Here is a 16,131-nt window from a genome sequence, read left to right on the forward strand (position 1 = left end):
TCTCAGCCTCCTAAATACTGGATTGTAAGCGTAAGCCACCACGCCTGAATCTTATTCTTTAATTTATTTTATTTGTTGCAGGTATAGGGATGAAACCCGGAGGCATTTGACCCCCGAGCTCCACCCCCTGCCATGTTTTTTTATTCTTTATTTTGAAACAGGGTCTCACTGAGTTGCAAAGGGACTCGCTAAGTAGCTGAGGCTGTCCAGTGAAGCCGGATCCTCCTGTCTCAGCCTCCCGAATGCTGGGATCACAAGCGTGTGCCACCATTCCTGGCTTACATTTGATTCTTAAAAATATCAACATACTCCTACTATTCCCCTTCTTACAAGTTTCATACTACCATGAGCCTTAGCATAAAAACAGATTAATAAAACTGAGATTAATGTTCTTTAGCAATTGTTTAAAATGACTACATTTGTTAAAGGATGCTTTTCTAAATATTTATGACTCATTCAGGTCTTTAGTTATACTGAAAATCTAGCATTTCCTGGGTGAAAATTAAGTAATACCTATGAAATTCATTTTACTTATGATTTTTAGTTTTTCAGTTAGGGAAATAGGCATAAATATCTGAGGATAAAATAATCTGAAAGAGTTGGATGGACACAAAAGAGGCTGAAGTAACATTCGTGTTAATTACTTTAATAGTACAAATATTTTTAAAACATGCTAAACAAATAAATGGAAAATGATGTGATTTTTTTATTAATCTTTTACTGGAATACTGTAATTGTATGTTATAGTGAGAGTCATAGTGATACAATCATATACGCATGTAACACTTGGTCTGGTTCCTTTCCTTCCTTTCTTCCCCCAAAACTCCTTCTACTTCTGATCTCTATCCTCGTGTTTATAAGGTCCTTTCTCTACTCTTTTTACACGCATACCAGTGTTTATAGCAACACAATTCACAAAAGTCAAACTATAGTGCCAACCTAGGTGTCCATCAACAGATGAACAGATAAGAAAATGTGGTACATACAACGTAGTTTTACTCAGCTATAAAGAAGAACAAAAATATGTTACTCAAAGGAAACTGTGCTGAACTGGAGAATATAATCTTGAGTGAGACCAGCCAGACTCAGAACATTAAAGGGCTGATTTTTTTCTCTCGTATGTGGAAGTTAGATATGATGATTTTTAAAAGCATTTGAACATACTTACCTTTTGTGATAATGTGAATGAACAATGTCTAATACTAAACTTCCATAAATCCAATCCATAAAAACTAATGGTAGAGATTAGTAGTTAAGAAGAGAGACAGCATAAGTTTAATGTCAGTTTACGATTTACTAACATTTTTCAGTTATATCAAATAATTTAACTTCTTATGCCTCAGTTTATGTATAAAACAGGAATACTCATAGTACTCACTGCAGAAAGCGTTTGTGAAGGTTAAAAAAGTTAATGTAAGGAAGAGTCTGCTTAGAATAGTGCCTGTCATCCAGAAATGAGGTTTGCTGAGTAATGTTATCTTCTGAAATCAATAGCAAATTATGCCTACTCCTACCATAGCACACTGTAGAGAGGCAGCGTCCCTTACATAATACGCTAAGGGCCACAGGGGGCTCCGATGCTGGAAGGTTTTGGTTTTGAAATATTTGTATTGACTACCAGTTGAGCATTGCCAATTCGAAATCCAAAATCATCCCAAAACTAAAACTGTGTGTCAGCTGCTTAAATAATTTTGGATTTCCTAGAATTTGTACTTTCACATTCGGAATTATCAACATGGATGTATGTTTGATCATCCTCTATACTATGATTTACTACTGTAGCACCCCTTGAATCTACCTCAGCGTTCAATGTACAGTCACAGTAGCAACGGTAATAAAAATAGTAACTCGCCAGGCGTGGTGGCGCACGCTTGGAATCCCCGCACTTGGGAGGCGGAGACAGGAGGATCACTCAGGTTCGAAGCCAGCCGCGCTGGCTTAAGAGACCCTGTTTCCAAATAAAAATATAAAAAGTAGGTCTGGGAGTGTAGCCCAGAGGTAGAAGAGTTTCCAGGAAGCCCAGTACCACCAAAAAAAAAAAAAAGAATAGTAACTCAAAAAGTGATGATTAAAAGAAATATTTCCTGAAGACAATTTATAAAATTATAAAAACCTGTAAGCATATGGAAAAATGGTCAACCTAACAGTCAAAAAGTACAAATTGAAGCAATTAGATGTATTATTAACCATAAGAATAGGAATTAAGGTTCTATAAGAATATTTTATAATGGACATTTTCAACTGATGGTGGTAAAGTTAACTGCTAGAACTTGTTCTGTAACACAGGCTTTCAGGTAATGAAACACTACCAGAACATAACATCTGAGCACTAAAATTAATATGCAGTAATATAAAATATTTCTAAGCTAAGATTAAAATTAACCGTAATCAAGGAATACAGACATACTATACCCATACACATATTAAAGATATGCCGATAAGAAAGAACTCTAGAAACAAAGAAAGGGAAAGAATTAGAAAGATAAGAAATAACAGTCCAAGTATAGCACTGAGATCAAAATTAGCATATACAAAAATGCATCAACACATCACTCTCTGGAAAATACTAGAGAAGATGAACATAGGGGTAAAGTGATTTCCTTGCCAGTACAATAAGCAAATACTATGGACTTGCTTATATGTAAAGTCTAGAGCCACATAAACAATGCACAAACAGATAATATTAGCTTATCTCCTATGACACAGCTTTCAAAAGGAGAGGCATATTAATTTCTATACAACATGAAACACTACAGAAAGCCTGTGAAGTCAACTGACCCCCATCTTTTCTTCTCATACCTGATTTCTCCCCTATACCCATCTCCTGACAAACACCATCCCATATTAGGTCTCTAGAAATTTTACTACTCTAGGGATATAAGTCATACAATATTTGTTCTTTTATGACTATCTTATTGTGCCTAGTGTATTATCTTCAAGATTCATCTATATCAAAGGAAAAGTACCCTCAAGATTTAATAATGTATGACTATGCCACAATTTATCCATTTATGTATTGATGGACATATACGTTGCTTTGAACTTTTGGCCATCACGAGTAATACTACTTTGGAACATGAGCAAGCAAATATGTCTTTGAAACCATTTATTCAATTATTTTAGGTATATGCCTGAAAGTGATATTGCTAAATCTTATAATTTTTGAGGAGCCACTGCAGAAGCTACGCTATTTTACATTCTCACCAATAGTGCACAGATTCTTATAATTCCACATTCTCACCAAACCTTGTTATTACCTGGTTTAGGTTTTTATGGGATTGTCCAGGGTTTTGCACATGCCAGACAAGTGCTCTACCATTGAGCAATAAACCCAGTACTATTTATGTAATTTTGAAACGTGGTCTCACTAAGTTACCATGCACAAGGATGGAACCCCAAAACCTCATCTGTCTCTCAATTACCAGGATTACCAGTGGGCGCCATTGCACCTTGCTTAGTTCTTCTTTAAAGACCTGTTCAAATTCATCTAGTTCTGGGCTCTCTATGTTGGGAGACTTTTTATTATTACTGTAATCGTATTACTAGTTGTTGGCCTGCTCATGTTTTCTGTTTCCTCTTGGTTCAGTTTTGGCAATTTGCTTGTCTCCAGAAATGTATCCGTTTCTTCCAGATTTCCCAGTGTATTACAATATAAATTTTCAAAAGTTTATAGAAATCTTATGGATTCGAGTGCTATCTGTTCTGTTATAATCACTCATTTTTTTTTTATTTTTTTGGTGGTACTGGGGTGGAACCCAGAGGCTTTCTACCTCCGGGCTATACTCCCAGACCTTTTGTGTATTTTATTTGGAAACAGGGTCTCATTAAGTTGCTGAGAGGCTCACTAAGTAGCTGAGGCTGGCTTCGAACCTGCGCGATCCTCCTGTCTCAGCCTCCCAAAAACTGAGATTACAAGCCTGCGCCACCATGTCTGGCTTTCAACTGAGTTTTTAATTCAACTGAAATTTTCATTTATAGTATTATTGTTTGGTTCTTTTTTAATATCTCTCTCCTTACTGAAATGCTCTTTTATATTGTGCATTTTCTCTTTTAGACCTTCTTTTAATTAATTTTCCATTTAAGAATAAGCATTTTGAGCCAGGCGTGGTGGTGCACACTTGTAATCCTGTGCTTGGGAGGTGGAGACAGGAGGATCGCGCAGGTTCGAAGCCAGCCGCGCTGGCTTACGAGACCCTGTTTCCAAATAAAATATAAGATAGCTCTGGAAATGTAGCCCAGAGGTAGAAGGGTTCCATCCCCAGTATCACCAAAAAAAAAAAAGAATAGTATTTTGAATTCTGTCATTTTCACTGTGTAGTATTTAGAGATACCAGCTTCATCCTCTTCTTTTTCTAACTCTTATTAATTTTTTAAAAACCCATTACTTCCTAGGTGTCACCTAGTTCTCTGAGTTTTCCCTCTGCTCCCTATCTCACTGTGCAGCTGCGCAACTGCTAATTGAATTCAATTCTGGGTACCAGCCAGTAGGTACTGGATGCTACTTGTCCAGCATTTTCCTCTCCTTGTTGTACATTCTTGATATTAACTCCATTAGATATATAATTTGTAATATTTCCTCCCATTAAGAATGTTGCATTTTTTTACTGTCTCAAAATCACTACATGTAATTTTACTAAACTATTAAAAAAGAACCACTCACTATACATAGGAAAAGCACTGGCTGAGATGTTGTCACTGCTGAAGTCTAGAAAACATTTAAAGAATTAAGTCAGATTCTTCACAGACTCTCCCCCAAGAAAAACAGAAGTAGAGAGAAGAAACCTCAATACATTTAACAAGCCAATATTACCGTGATTCCAAAACTGCACAGAGATCTACAAGAACACAAAAGTAAAACCCAGTATCTTTTAGGAAAGATGCACAAATCTTCAACACAATACTAGCAAATTGAATCCAACAAGACACAAAATTAAACACCACGATCAAGTGAAATTTATCCCAAGTATGTAAAGATGGATAATATCTGAAAATCAAAATAATACACTATGTATCAATAGAATGACATATTCTGAAAAGACATTAAGAAATCATCTGACAATATCCAATACTCTCATGATTAAATTTAAAAAAAAACCACTTGGGCAAGGTGGTACATGCCTGCAATCCCAGTATTTGGGAGGCTTGAGAAAGGAGGATTGAAAGTTCAAAGCCAGCCTCAGCCACTTAGCAAGGTAGTATTACAAAATAAAAAAATAAAAAGGGCTGGACATATAGCTCAGAGGTAGAATGTCCCTGGATTCAATCTCTAATACAACCCCCCCAAAAAACAAAAACAAAAAAGAACACTCAACAAACTAGAATTAGGAGGCAGCCTCATCACTTGATAAGCAAAACCTATGAGAACCTACAGCTGATAACCATACAAAATGTATGTTAAACTATTTACCAAAGACTGGATTCTTTCCCCATAAAAATTAAGAGCAAGACAAAGCAACACTCTTGCCATTTCTATCCAACATGTAAAAGAGATTCTAACCAGGGCAAATGGGCAAGAAAAACAAGGCATCCAGTTTGGATATGATATGATCCTGTAAATAGATATGATCCTGTAAATAGAAAATTCTAATCAATCTACTAAAAATTGTTAGAACTAGTAAATTAGTTCAGTCAGATTTTAATATACAAATGTACAAAAATCAACTTATATACTTGCAATGAACAATTTAAAAATGAAATCAAGAATAAAATTTAATTTCTAATAGCAACAAGAATGAAATATGTAAGAATTTAATAAAAGTATAAAATGTATACACTGAAAATGATAAAAAAAAATCGGTGAAATTAAAGACCTAAATAAACAGCAAAGCATCCCATGTTCAGGGTTAAGAAAACTTAATATTGTCAATGCTTCTTAAAATTAACTACATATTGAACACAATCCTGATTAGAATTCAAGCTGACTCATTGTTTAGAAACTTACAAACTGATCCTAAAGTTGATATGGAATTGCATGGTATCCAGAGTAGCGAAAACAATCTTGAAGAATCAAATAGGAAGATTCACAGTTCATTTTTTTTGCAGCGGTGGGAACCAAATGCAGGACCTCGCATATGCTAGGAATATGTTCTACCACTGGAGCATAAAAACAAGACTCCTCCAACTTAAAAACTTACTTTCAAAGCAATAGTAAGCAAAAGTGTAGTATTAGCACAAAGACTGACAATCAACAGAAGAGAAGGGGGGCAGAAAACAAACCTGTACCCCTGTTTTCAACTCTTCTTCAACAAGGATGTCACATTCACTCAATGAGAAAATAATATTTTTAGCAAACTATGCTGGACAACTTGATAGCCATAGCAAACATTTAAAGTTGGATACTTACCTCAAACAATTTATAAAAATTAACTCATATGGATCAAAGACTATGAAAAGAAACAAGGGTAAATCTTCATAAACCTATATTTGGTAATGGTTTTTATATGGCACTAAAAGCACAGGCAAGAAAAGAAAGATAAACTGGACTTTATCAAAATGAATAATTTTGTATATCAAAAGATACAATAAAGAAAAAACAGGCCGGGCGTGGTGGCGCACGCTTGTAATCCCCGCGCTTGGGAGGCAGAGACAAGGAGGATCGCGCAGGTTCGAAGCCAGCCGCACATGCTGGCTTAGGAGACCCTGTTTCCAAATAAAAATGTAAAAATAGATCTGGGAGTGTAGCCCGGAGGTAGAAGGGCTTCCAGGAACCCCAGTACCACACACAAAAAAAAAAAAAAAAGAAAAAGAAAAAACAGAATTATTTGAAACGTCAGAATGTGGATTATGGGACCTCTCTTCATGCTTTTTATATTAAATTCCTTTTGATGCATCTTAAAAAAAAAGAAAGAAAAAACAAAACCCAAACAATAAGAGAAAATATTTGCAAATAATACATCTCATACAGGACTAATATACAAAATATATATTTAAAAGTAAAATTTTTTTACCTGTGTGTGGTGGTACATGCTTGTAATCCCAGCATTTGGGAGGTTGAGACAGGAGGATCCAGGTTTGCAGACAGCTTCAGCTACTTAATGAAGCCCTCTACAACTTAGTGAGACCCTGTTTCAAAATAAAGAATAAAAAATAGGAGTGGGGGTGTAGCTTGGGGGTAAAATGCCCCTGAGTTCAACCCCTAGTACTGCAAAAAATAAAATAAAAATTTTTATATCTCAACAAAAACACAATTGATCCAGTTAAAAAGTGGGCAAGGGCCGGGGGTGGTGGCGCGCGCTTGTAATCCCTGCGCTTGGGAGGCAGAGACAGGAGGATCGCGCAGGTTCGAAGCCAGCCGTGCCCGCTGGCTTAGGAGACCCTGTTTCCAAATAAAAATGTAAAAATAGGTCTGGGAGTGCAGCCCGGAGGTAGAAGGGCTTCCAGGAACCCCAATACCACCAAAAAAAAAACGTGGGCAAGGGACCTGTATAGACATTTTTCTAATGAAGACAACCACCCAATAAGTACATTAAATGATATAGAACATTATAGGTTTTTAGAGAATACAAATCATATCCACAAAAAGATGCCACTTTAAAACCACTAGGTTGGCTATGATTAAAAAAAAAAAAAAGGACATAAAGCCGGGCGTGGTGGTGCACGCTTGTAATCACTGCGCTTGGGAGGCTGAGACAGGAGGATCACACAGGTTCGAAGCCAGCCTCAGCTACTTAGTGAGGCTCTCAGCAACTCAGTGAGACCCTGTTTCCAAATAAAATATAAAATAGGTCTGGGAGTATAGCCCGGGGGTAGAAAGCCCCTGAGTTCCACCCTCAGTACCACCAAAAATAAATAATAAAAAATTACTTATTTATTTATTTTTTGGTGGTACTGGGGTTCCTGGAAGCCCTTCTATCTCCGGGCTACACTCCCAGACCTATTTTTACATTTTTTTTTTATTTGGAAACAGGGTCTCCTAAGCCAGCGCGCGCGGCTGGCTTTGAACCTGCGCGATCCTCCTGTCTCTGCCTCCCAAGCGCGGGGATTACAAGCGTGCGCCACCACGCCCGGCAATAATAAAAAATTAAAATTAAAAAAGGACATATATTGCTGACAAAGATTTGGAGACACTGAGATGTTTATAAATTGGTATTAGACTGTGAAAGAACACAGCCACTGTAGAAACCAAACAGCTGAGGAACAGTTTCATGGTTCCTCAATAAGTTTAACAAGGAATTACTCTATGACCTAGTAATTCTATCCTCAGTATATACAAAGGAACTGGGAGCCGATGCTTAAATATAAAAACTAGTATATAACTGCTCATAGCATCATTACTTATAATAGCCAAAATATCTATTGATAAATAAATGGGCAATCAAAATTTGGTACTATCCATACAGTAGAATTTATTAGGCCATACAAATGAATGAAGTAATAACACATGCTATAAATGGTCTAGCCTTGAAAGTATGCCAAAAGCCAGTCAGAAAACACGACATATTGCATGTTCCTGTTTATTGTTTTTCTTCCTAGGGGTTAAATCCAAGGGTATTCTCCCTCTGTGCTACACTGCCAGCCCTTTTAATATTTATTTATTTATTTATTTATTTATTTATTTATTTATTTAGTGGTGCTGGGGTTCCTGAAAGCCCTTCTACCTCTGGGCTACACTCCCAGACCTATTGTTTTTATATTTTTATTTGGAAACAGCGTCTCTTAAGCCAGTGTGTCTGGCTTCAAACCTGCGTGATCCTCCTATCTCCACCTCCCAAGCGCGGGGATTACAAGCGTGTGCCAGCACACCCGGCTATTTTTTATTTTAAAACCAGGTTGCAGGTTGCAGTAAGTTGCTGAGGCTGGCCTCAAACCTGTAATCCTCCTGTTTGGGCCCTGCAAGTGGTTTTACAAGAGTGTGCCATCACACCTGTTTATAAAGGTGGTGCAGAACAGGCCAATGATTACAGATATAAAGCAAATTAGTATTTGCTTAGTTGAGAGAGTTGAGGGGTAGGGTGAGGAGGCGATAGCTAAAGGGTACAGGTTTTCATCTGGTGATGATGAAAATGTTTAAAACTTGACTGTGTTGATGGCTGTACATATCTGTGAATATACTAACACCAGTGGCTTCTATGCTTTGAAAGGGTGAAGTGAATAGAATATAAAATATATAATAATAATTGTGTTTAAAAATCTATCCCCAGCCGGGCGTGGTGGCGCACGCTTGTAATCCCAGCATTTGGGAGGCTGAGACCGGAGGATCGCAGTTCGCGGACAGCCTCAGCTACTTAGTGAGGCCCTCTGCAACTCAGTGAGACCCAGTTTCGAAATAAAGAATAAAAATTGGGCAGGGGGTGTAGCTCAGAGGTTGAATGGCCCTGGGTTCCATCCCCAGACCCGCAAAAAAAAAAATCTATCCTACAATTGTAACAACAAAGACTACTATATTAATGATTTGGGGTAAATAACTAGATTTTAGCAGCTCTTGTCATAAGAAACTATGTGACATGATAGATTTGTTAGTTAAATATAAAAACTAGTATATGACTAGTTAGTTATAGTGACCATTTTACTATGTCCTTATCCCATAATATCATATTAACACCAATTATAACCAACAAAATTTTATTTTAAAAAAAGAAGTACAGGAAAAAATGACGTAAGGTTTTTGAGACTCTAGTTTTGCTTCCTTTATCATTAAAATGTTTGTACAGTATTTTAAATGAGCATTTTTAAAAATATGATGATAGAAATGTTTATAACTCACCCTTATAAATAAGAGGTTTGTCTTTATCTTCTGTTTTCTCCCTGCTAGCCAATTCAAGAAAATCTTCAATCAAGTCCAGAGATATGAGGGATTGGCTAAAAACAAGACTGAAAAAAGAAAACCAGATAATGTCCATGGATTAGCACATTCTCTTAAAAAAGCACAAAGAAGCTCTTCATTTTAAGGCAATCCCATGTATTAATCCTCATTTTAATTTCTTATACTTTTGGCTTCTTACTGAGGAAGGTTTTACCCATGTCTACATGTTAAGAGTATTGGTCTCCTCCTCTCTTCAAGTAATTGCAAAGTCTCTGGTCAAATTTCTAGGACTTTAATCCATCTTGAATTGCAGGGTGAGAAAGGAGATTTATTTCCATTTTTCTGTATATGATTAACCAGTTTTGACAACATCATTTGTTGAAAGGGCTATCTTTTGTCCAGTGTACGTTTTTTGGCCCCTTTGTCAAAAATCAATTGGCTGTGTGAGGATTTCTTTCTGAATCTTCTATTCTGCCCCACTGGTCTATGTGTCTGCTTTTGTGCCAATATCATGCAGTTTGGCGGGGGGTTGTTTTGTTTTTATTTTCTTACCATGGCTCTATAGGATAGTTTGAAGTCAAATACTATGATGCCTCCTTCATGGCTCTTATTGCTGAGAACTATTTTGGCTATTCTGGGTCTTCTGTTGTTCCATATAAACTTAAGGACTGATTTTTCTAGATCTTTGAAGAACGACCAATGCGTTTTAATAGCGATTGCACGGAATCTGTAGATCACCTTTGGTAGGATGCTCATTTTGATGATGTTTATTCTGCCTATCCAAGAGCTTGGGAGATTCTTCCATCTTTTAAAATTTTCACTAATTTCTTTCTTTAGTGTTTTATAATTTTCACTGTAGAGGTCTTTTACCTCCTGGGTTAGATTTAGTCCTACCTATTTTATTGTGTGAAGAGCTTCTGTGCAGCAAAGGAAACTATCAAGAACCTCAAGAGAGAGCTGACAGAATGGGAAAAGATCTTTGCTGCCACTCCTCTGATAAAACACTAGTTATCTAGAATATCCAAAGAACTCAAGAAACTCACTGCCAGAAAACAATATAACCCAATCAAGTGAACTAAATAGATATTTCACAAAAGAAGAAATACAATGGTCAATAAATGTATGAAAACATGTTCAACATCATCAGCAACCAGAGAGATGCAAATCAAAACTACCCTGAGATTCCAAATAAACCCAACTAGAAACAGTGTGGAGAATTCTCAGAATGGGAATGAAGCTACTGTATGATCCAGCTATACCACTCCTGGATATCTACCCAAAAGAATGGAGACCAGGGCCGGGCATAGTGGCTCACGCTTGTAATCCTGCACTTGGGTTCTACCTCCAGTACCACACACAAAAAGCAAGTAAAAAGCTTAAGAATTGTTAGGAGGCCAGGTGTGGTGACACAACTTGTAATCCCGGCATTTGGGAGGCTAAGACAGGAGTATCACAGTTTTTGGACAGCCTCAGCTACGTAGTGAGGCCCTTTGCAACTCAGTGAGACCCTGTTTCAAAATAAAAGAATAAAAGATAGGGTTGGGGATAGAACTAAGAAATAGAATGACCCTGGGTTCCATTCCCAGTACTACCACCACCAAAAAAAAAAAAAAAATGTTAGGACTAAATGGCGATGTAATAATTGTTATCTCTGTTAACCTTTTATACTTGTAGGTAACAGGAAAACACCATTGAACATACTAATAAAAATGTTCACACCTAAGCTGGGCATGGTGGAACATGCTTGTAATCCCAGCATTCGGGAGGCTGAGACCAGAGGATTGCGATTCACAGACAGCCTCAGCTACTTAGTGAGGTCCTTCACAACCCAGTGAGACCCTGTTTCAAAAACAAAAGGACTAAAAAATAGGGCTAGGGGTGTCACTCAGAGTTAGAATGCCCCTGGGTTCCATCCCCAGTTTAAAAAAAAAATGTTCACACCTGTATAAGCCATTTGGCTTTATCAGTGATTTACATGAAAACATAAAAGCAATATTTTACAAATTCACAACAAAAAGTTATGAATAAAAATTTAATCAAAATTAAATGACAAGCCGGGCGTGGTGGCGCACGCTTGTAATCCCCGCGCTTGGGAGGCAGAGACAGGAGGATCGCGCAGGTTCGAAGCCAGCCGCGCGCGCTGCGCTGGCTTAGGAGACCCTGTTTCCAAATAAAAATGTAAAAATAGGTCTGGGAGTGTAACCCGGAGGTAGAAGGGCTTCCAGGAACCCCAGTACCACCAAAAAAAAAATTTTTTTAATGACAGAAGTCAAGTCATAAGGGTTAGGCTGAAACCAGTAGGATACTCGGTTTGACAGTCATTAGCCCCAAACAGGAAAACTGACTTTAGATCTCTTTTTACCTCTACTCTAATGTTATTAAATTTTACAGTGGTGACAGTTTTTATATCATGGGGACTAGCAAATGTTAACAAATCAGGACATTTCTTTGCCTGATTGTTTGCCTTTTGTCACTATTATTATTACTATTATTGTTGTTAGGAGACAGTTAACATATAACAGTATTGCTAAAATAACTAAGACTAATTTATCTCTTTGCTCTATGAAATACTGAATTTTCATTTGGGTTCAAAAGATCAATTATACCAATACAGAATGGTGGTATCTGATTTGACAGCAGTTATTCTAAAGAGAGATACTTAATTGATCAAGTTATTTATATGCTGAGAAAGCAGCTGTACGCAGGATGTCTGAATGGAAACAAGGGTACAGAATATAATCATGCTACTAAGAATTCAGATGAAGTGCTTTGCTTATTGAGACTGTTTTGAGATGGGCACTAACAAAGTGACACATTTGCACAACCATGTGGTCTGAAATTATGGCACACCAAAAATACACCAAGGAAACGAGAAGAGCTAAGAGTGAGAAGAATGATAAGCACGCCATTTCATTTGCAGCGGTCAAGTGAAACAATAGTAGTAACGCCTGTAAATGACTTGGAAACACACCAGGAAAATACGATGGAGCAACAGAGAGCCAGAGCCAGTTAAATACGGATTTCACTAAAAAATTCTTCATGCTTCTGTCTAAAAATAATTGACACATAAGTAATAGCACTAAACTGGGCGTGGTGGCGCACATTTGTAATCCCAGCATTTGGGAGGCTGAAACCGGAGAATCATGGTTTGCAGACAGCCTCAGCTAGTTAGTGAGGCCCTCCGCAACTTAGTGAGACCCTGTTTCAAAATGAAGAATAAAAATAGGGCAGGGAGTATAGCTTGGAGGTCCAATGCCCCTGGGTTCCATCCCCAGACATACAAAAAAATAAAAAATAAATAAATAAACAAACAAACAAACAAACCGGGCATGGCTTATTTATTACGCTTGTAATCCCAGCACTTGGGAGACTGAGACAGGAGGATCACACAGGTTCAAAGCCAGCCTCAGCTACTTAGTGAGGCTCTCAGCAACTTAGTGAGACCCTGTTTCCAAATAAAGTATAAAATAAGTCTTGGAGTATAGCCCAGTGGTAGAAAAGCCCCTGGGTTCCACCCGCAGTACCATAAAGAATAAAAGTAAAATTAAATAAATAATAGCAGTAGCGCCAAGGCTAGAAATAGTTTAATAATATGAACACTGATACACCTATCAATTTGATTTATAAGTAAAAATGACCACTATAAGCCAGGCATGGTATCCCATGCTTATAACCCCAGTACTTGGAAGGCTGAGACAGGAGAACTGCAGGTTCAAGGATAGCCTCAGCAAGTAGTGAGACTCTCATCAACTTAGTGAGACCCTGTTTCTAAATAAAAATAAAAGAGGTAGGAGGCTCCTGAGTTCAATCTCCAGTAGCACATACACACACACCAAAAAAAGACCACAATAAAAGTCAAAAAGGGGGAGAGACATGTTCTGATTTAGACCAGAAAGGAATCAGCTATAGTTGTCGCATCTAATTTAATGATAAGGATACTTTTTCTAGTAATTTGAGGTATTCGACCATAGGCAGCTTTCTGAGATAGCAAATATTCTATCATAGGAGAGAGTATGAGGACATCTATAATGAACATGGTAGAAGAAATTCCTACATAAGAAATTAGAAAATCTAAAACTAAAATCCTTCTATACTACTTAAATTTTTACATAGTATTCCAATAAAAAGTAATTTTAATGGACAGAAATTGGTAGCAGAAAAAAAAAAACTTCTATAACTAATTTCTTCTGATCTTTCAGGAACACTGAACTCAAATATCTACATCCTACTTGACAGCTCCCTAGATATGTAAACCTACCAAACATAATATAGGCAGAATAGAACTTGATATCTTTTCCAATAAATTTGCAGCCTAGCATTCTTTGACTATTTTTCTCCTTAGCACCTTATATTAATCTAACAAGTCCTGTTGCTTCAATTCAAAACATATGCATTAGTCCATTACTACCACTTTATTCTAAGCCAACATCATCCCCTACCTAAACCATTTGTTTCATATAAAGCGGTAGTATATGACTAAAGAAACTTTTAATGAGCACTTAATATGTATCAGGTACAGTGATTAACAAAAAAACAACAAAACTCTGCCCTGGGGACGTGGGTCAGTAGTATAATATCTGTCCCAAACATACAAGAGCCCAGTTCAATCCCCACCCACTACTGCCCCCTCAAAAATAAAAGCAAAGCATAGAAAAAAGAAGTCTGGGTTCAAACAGCTTATTATCCACTACAAAGACATCAACAAATAGGTATGCTAGAATGTGGGAATAAGAGAGAAGTTTGCCTCTTTCCATAAGAGCAAAGAGAATAGACAGGTACTTTTATAGAATATTTTATGAGGGTGTCAGGTTAGAGAGGGAAGAAGGAAGGGCACAAGTCTTGTGTTCAGTGAAAAGCCTAAAGATCTGGTTATAAGAGAATAAAACAGAAGCTGGGCATAGTGGTGCACATCTGTAATCCCAGCATTTGGGAGGCTCAGACAGGAGGATCTCAGGTTTGCGAACAGCCTCGGCTACTTAGTGAGACCCTCCTCAACTTAGTGCGACCCTGTGTCAAAATAATACAAAAGAGGGTTGTAGGTGTTGCTCAGAGATAGACTGCCCCTGGGTTCAGTCCTCAATACCACGAGAAAGGAAAGGAAAGGAAAGGAAAGGAAAGGAAAGGAAAGGAAAGGAAAGGAAAGGGAAGGGAAGGGAAGGGAAGGGAAGGGAAGGGAAGGGAAGGGAAGGGAAGGGAAGCCATGTTTCAAAGACCTAATACAGGTACTTCATTACTTTGTAAGACATGAAACTGAAATTGCCGGCAGTTTAGTTCTTGAAAGATCTCTGCATCATGTGAAGTTACTTATGCAAGAAGGTCAAAACCCTATCATGAGAAGGGCAGAGGGCAAAATCCAGTCACAAAATGTTCTCTAGTGACAAACGAGATGTGGTGATCAGGGGACAGTGAAGTATACCAAAGGGTGACAGCAGTCAAAAGACAACATGGAACAGAATCTCGGAGTTCCGGCAAGGCCTGAGAGATGTGGCACACCAGTACTTCCCAAAGGAGCCTTGAATTTACATGGAAGGGAAAGACTACGATGACTACGTGGATAAGAACGGTGAGAGGTGACGGGCAGCAATCATCATTGCTGATCATATATTTCTGAATGAATGGACAAAAGAAAAGGCATTAAATGAACATTCTTCTTGGGCCACTGTTTGGCAAAATCCCATTTCTGAATCAAGTATAGTCTTTATCGTTTCTAAGGACAAGAATGAAAATGCTGTTTTATATATGAATGATAATATTTTTCCTGTCGCTCGCTCTGCTTTTTTGTGGTACAAGCTTCAACAGCAAGTAGTAACTGTCAATTTGTGATAGTTACTACTTATTTATGCTTTAGAAATAGTTTCTGTGTACAAGTACTCAAATTGTAAACTTTCAGTTCATCCATCTGTTATGCAAAAGGGATAAATACATTGTGGAGAGTCCCCTGCTTCGGGTCAACCTCCTATTACAGTATTTATTCAGCTTCGGTCTTCACTGAAGTTCACTATTGGGCATCTATCACATAGTTGTGAATGTTGGTTTCTTAACTATTTACACAATAGGTTTGAAGGCAAAGACTGAATCTACTCTGTGTACCGGCCCTTTAACCAGTGCTTGGCACAGAAGAGCCCGTCAATACATGTCGACAGATGAATGACGACGGGGAAAATGAGCTTCCATCCACACTGAAGGGGTTTCCTAAGCAGCGGTTAGTGTCTAACGTAAACTGCTTCATGACTAACCTACCCTTTTCACATCTTTTTTGATTGAACAGTTTCACTGTAGCATTTCTGAGACAAAGGTCTGAAATCTATCTAGGTGAAATAATTCATCCCTACGTGCTCTGGTTCCATTATTCTCTATCTTTCCAAGACCCTCTTTGCTATCCTTAACAC

At 37.6% G+C, this 16,131-nt stretch overlaps 1 protein-coding gene across 1 annotated transcript in view; it reads right to left on the reverse strand.

Annotated features, from left to right (window-relative positions):
* ATRX (ATRX chromatin remodeler) overlaps positions 1-16,131 on the reverse strand; it is a gene marked incomplete at both ends in the record, with an annotated part of 162,023 nt that overhangs the window by 29,490 nt on the left and 116,402 nt on the right. Inside the window, one exon of the mRNA XM_080719003.1 lies at positions 9,704-9,810. Coding sequence (XP_080575129.1) covers positions 9,704-9,810 — 107 coding nt within the window. The remainder of the gene's footprint in view (positions 1-9,703; positions 9,811-16,131) is intronic.

The sequence above is a fragment of the Muscardinus avellanarius genome (assembly GCF_963383645.1).
Source record: "Muscardinus avellanarius genome assembly, chromosome: X".
Lineage (NCBI taxonomy): Eukaryota > Metazoa > Chordata > Mammalia > Rodentia > Gliridae > Muscardinus > Muscardinus avellanarius.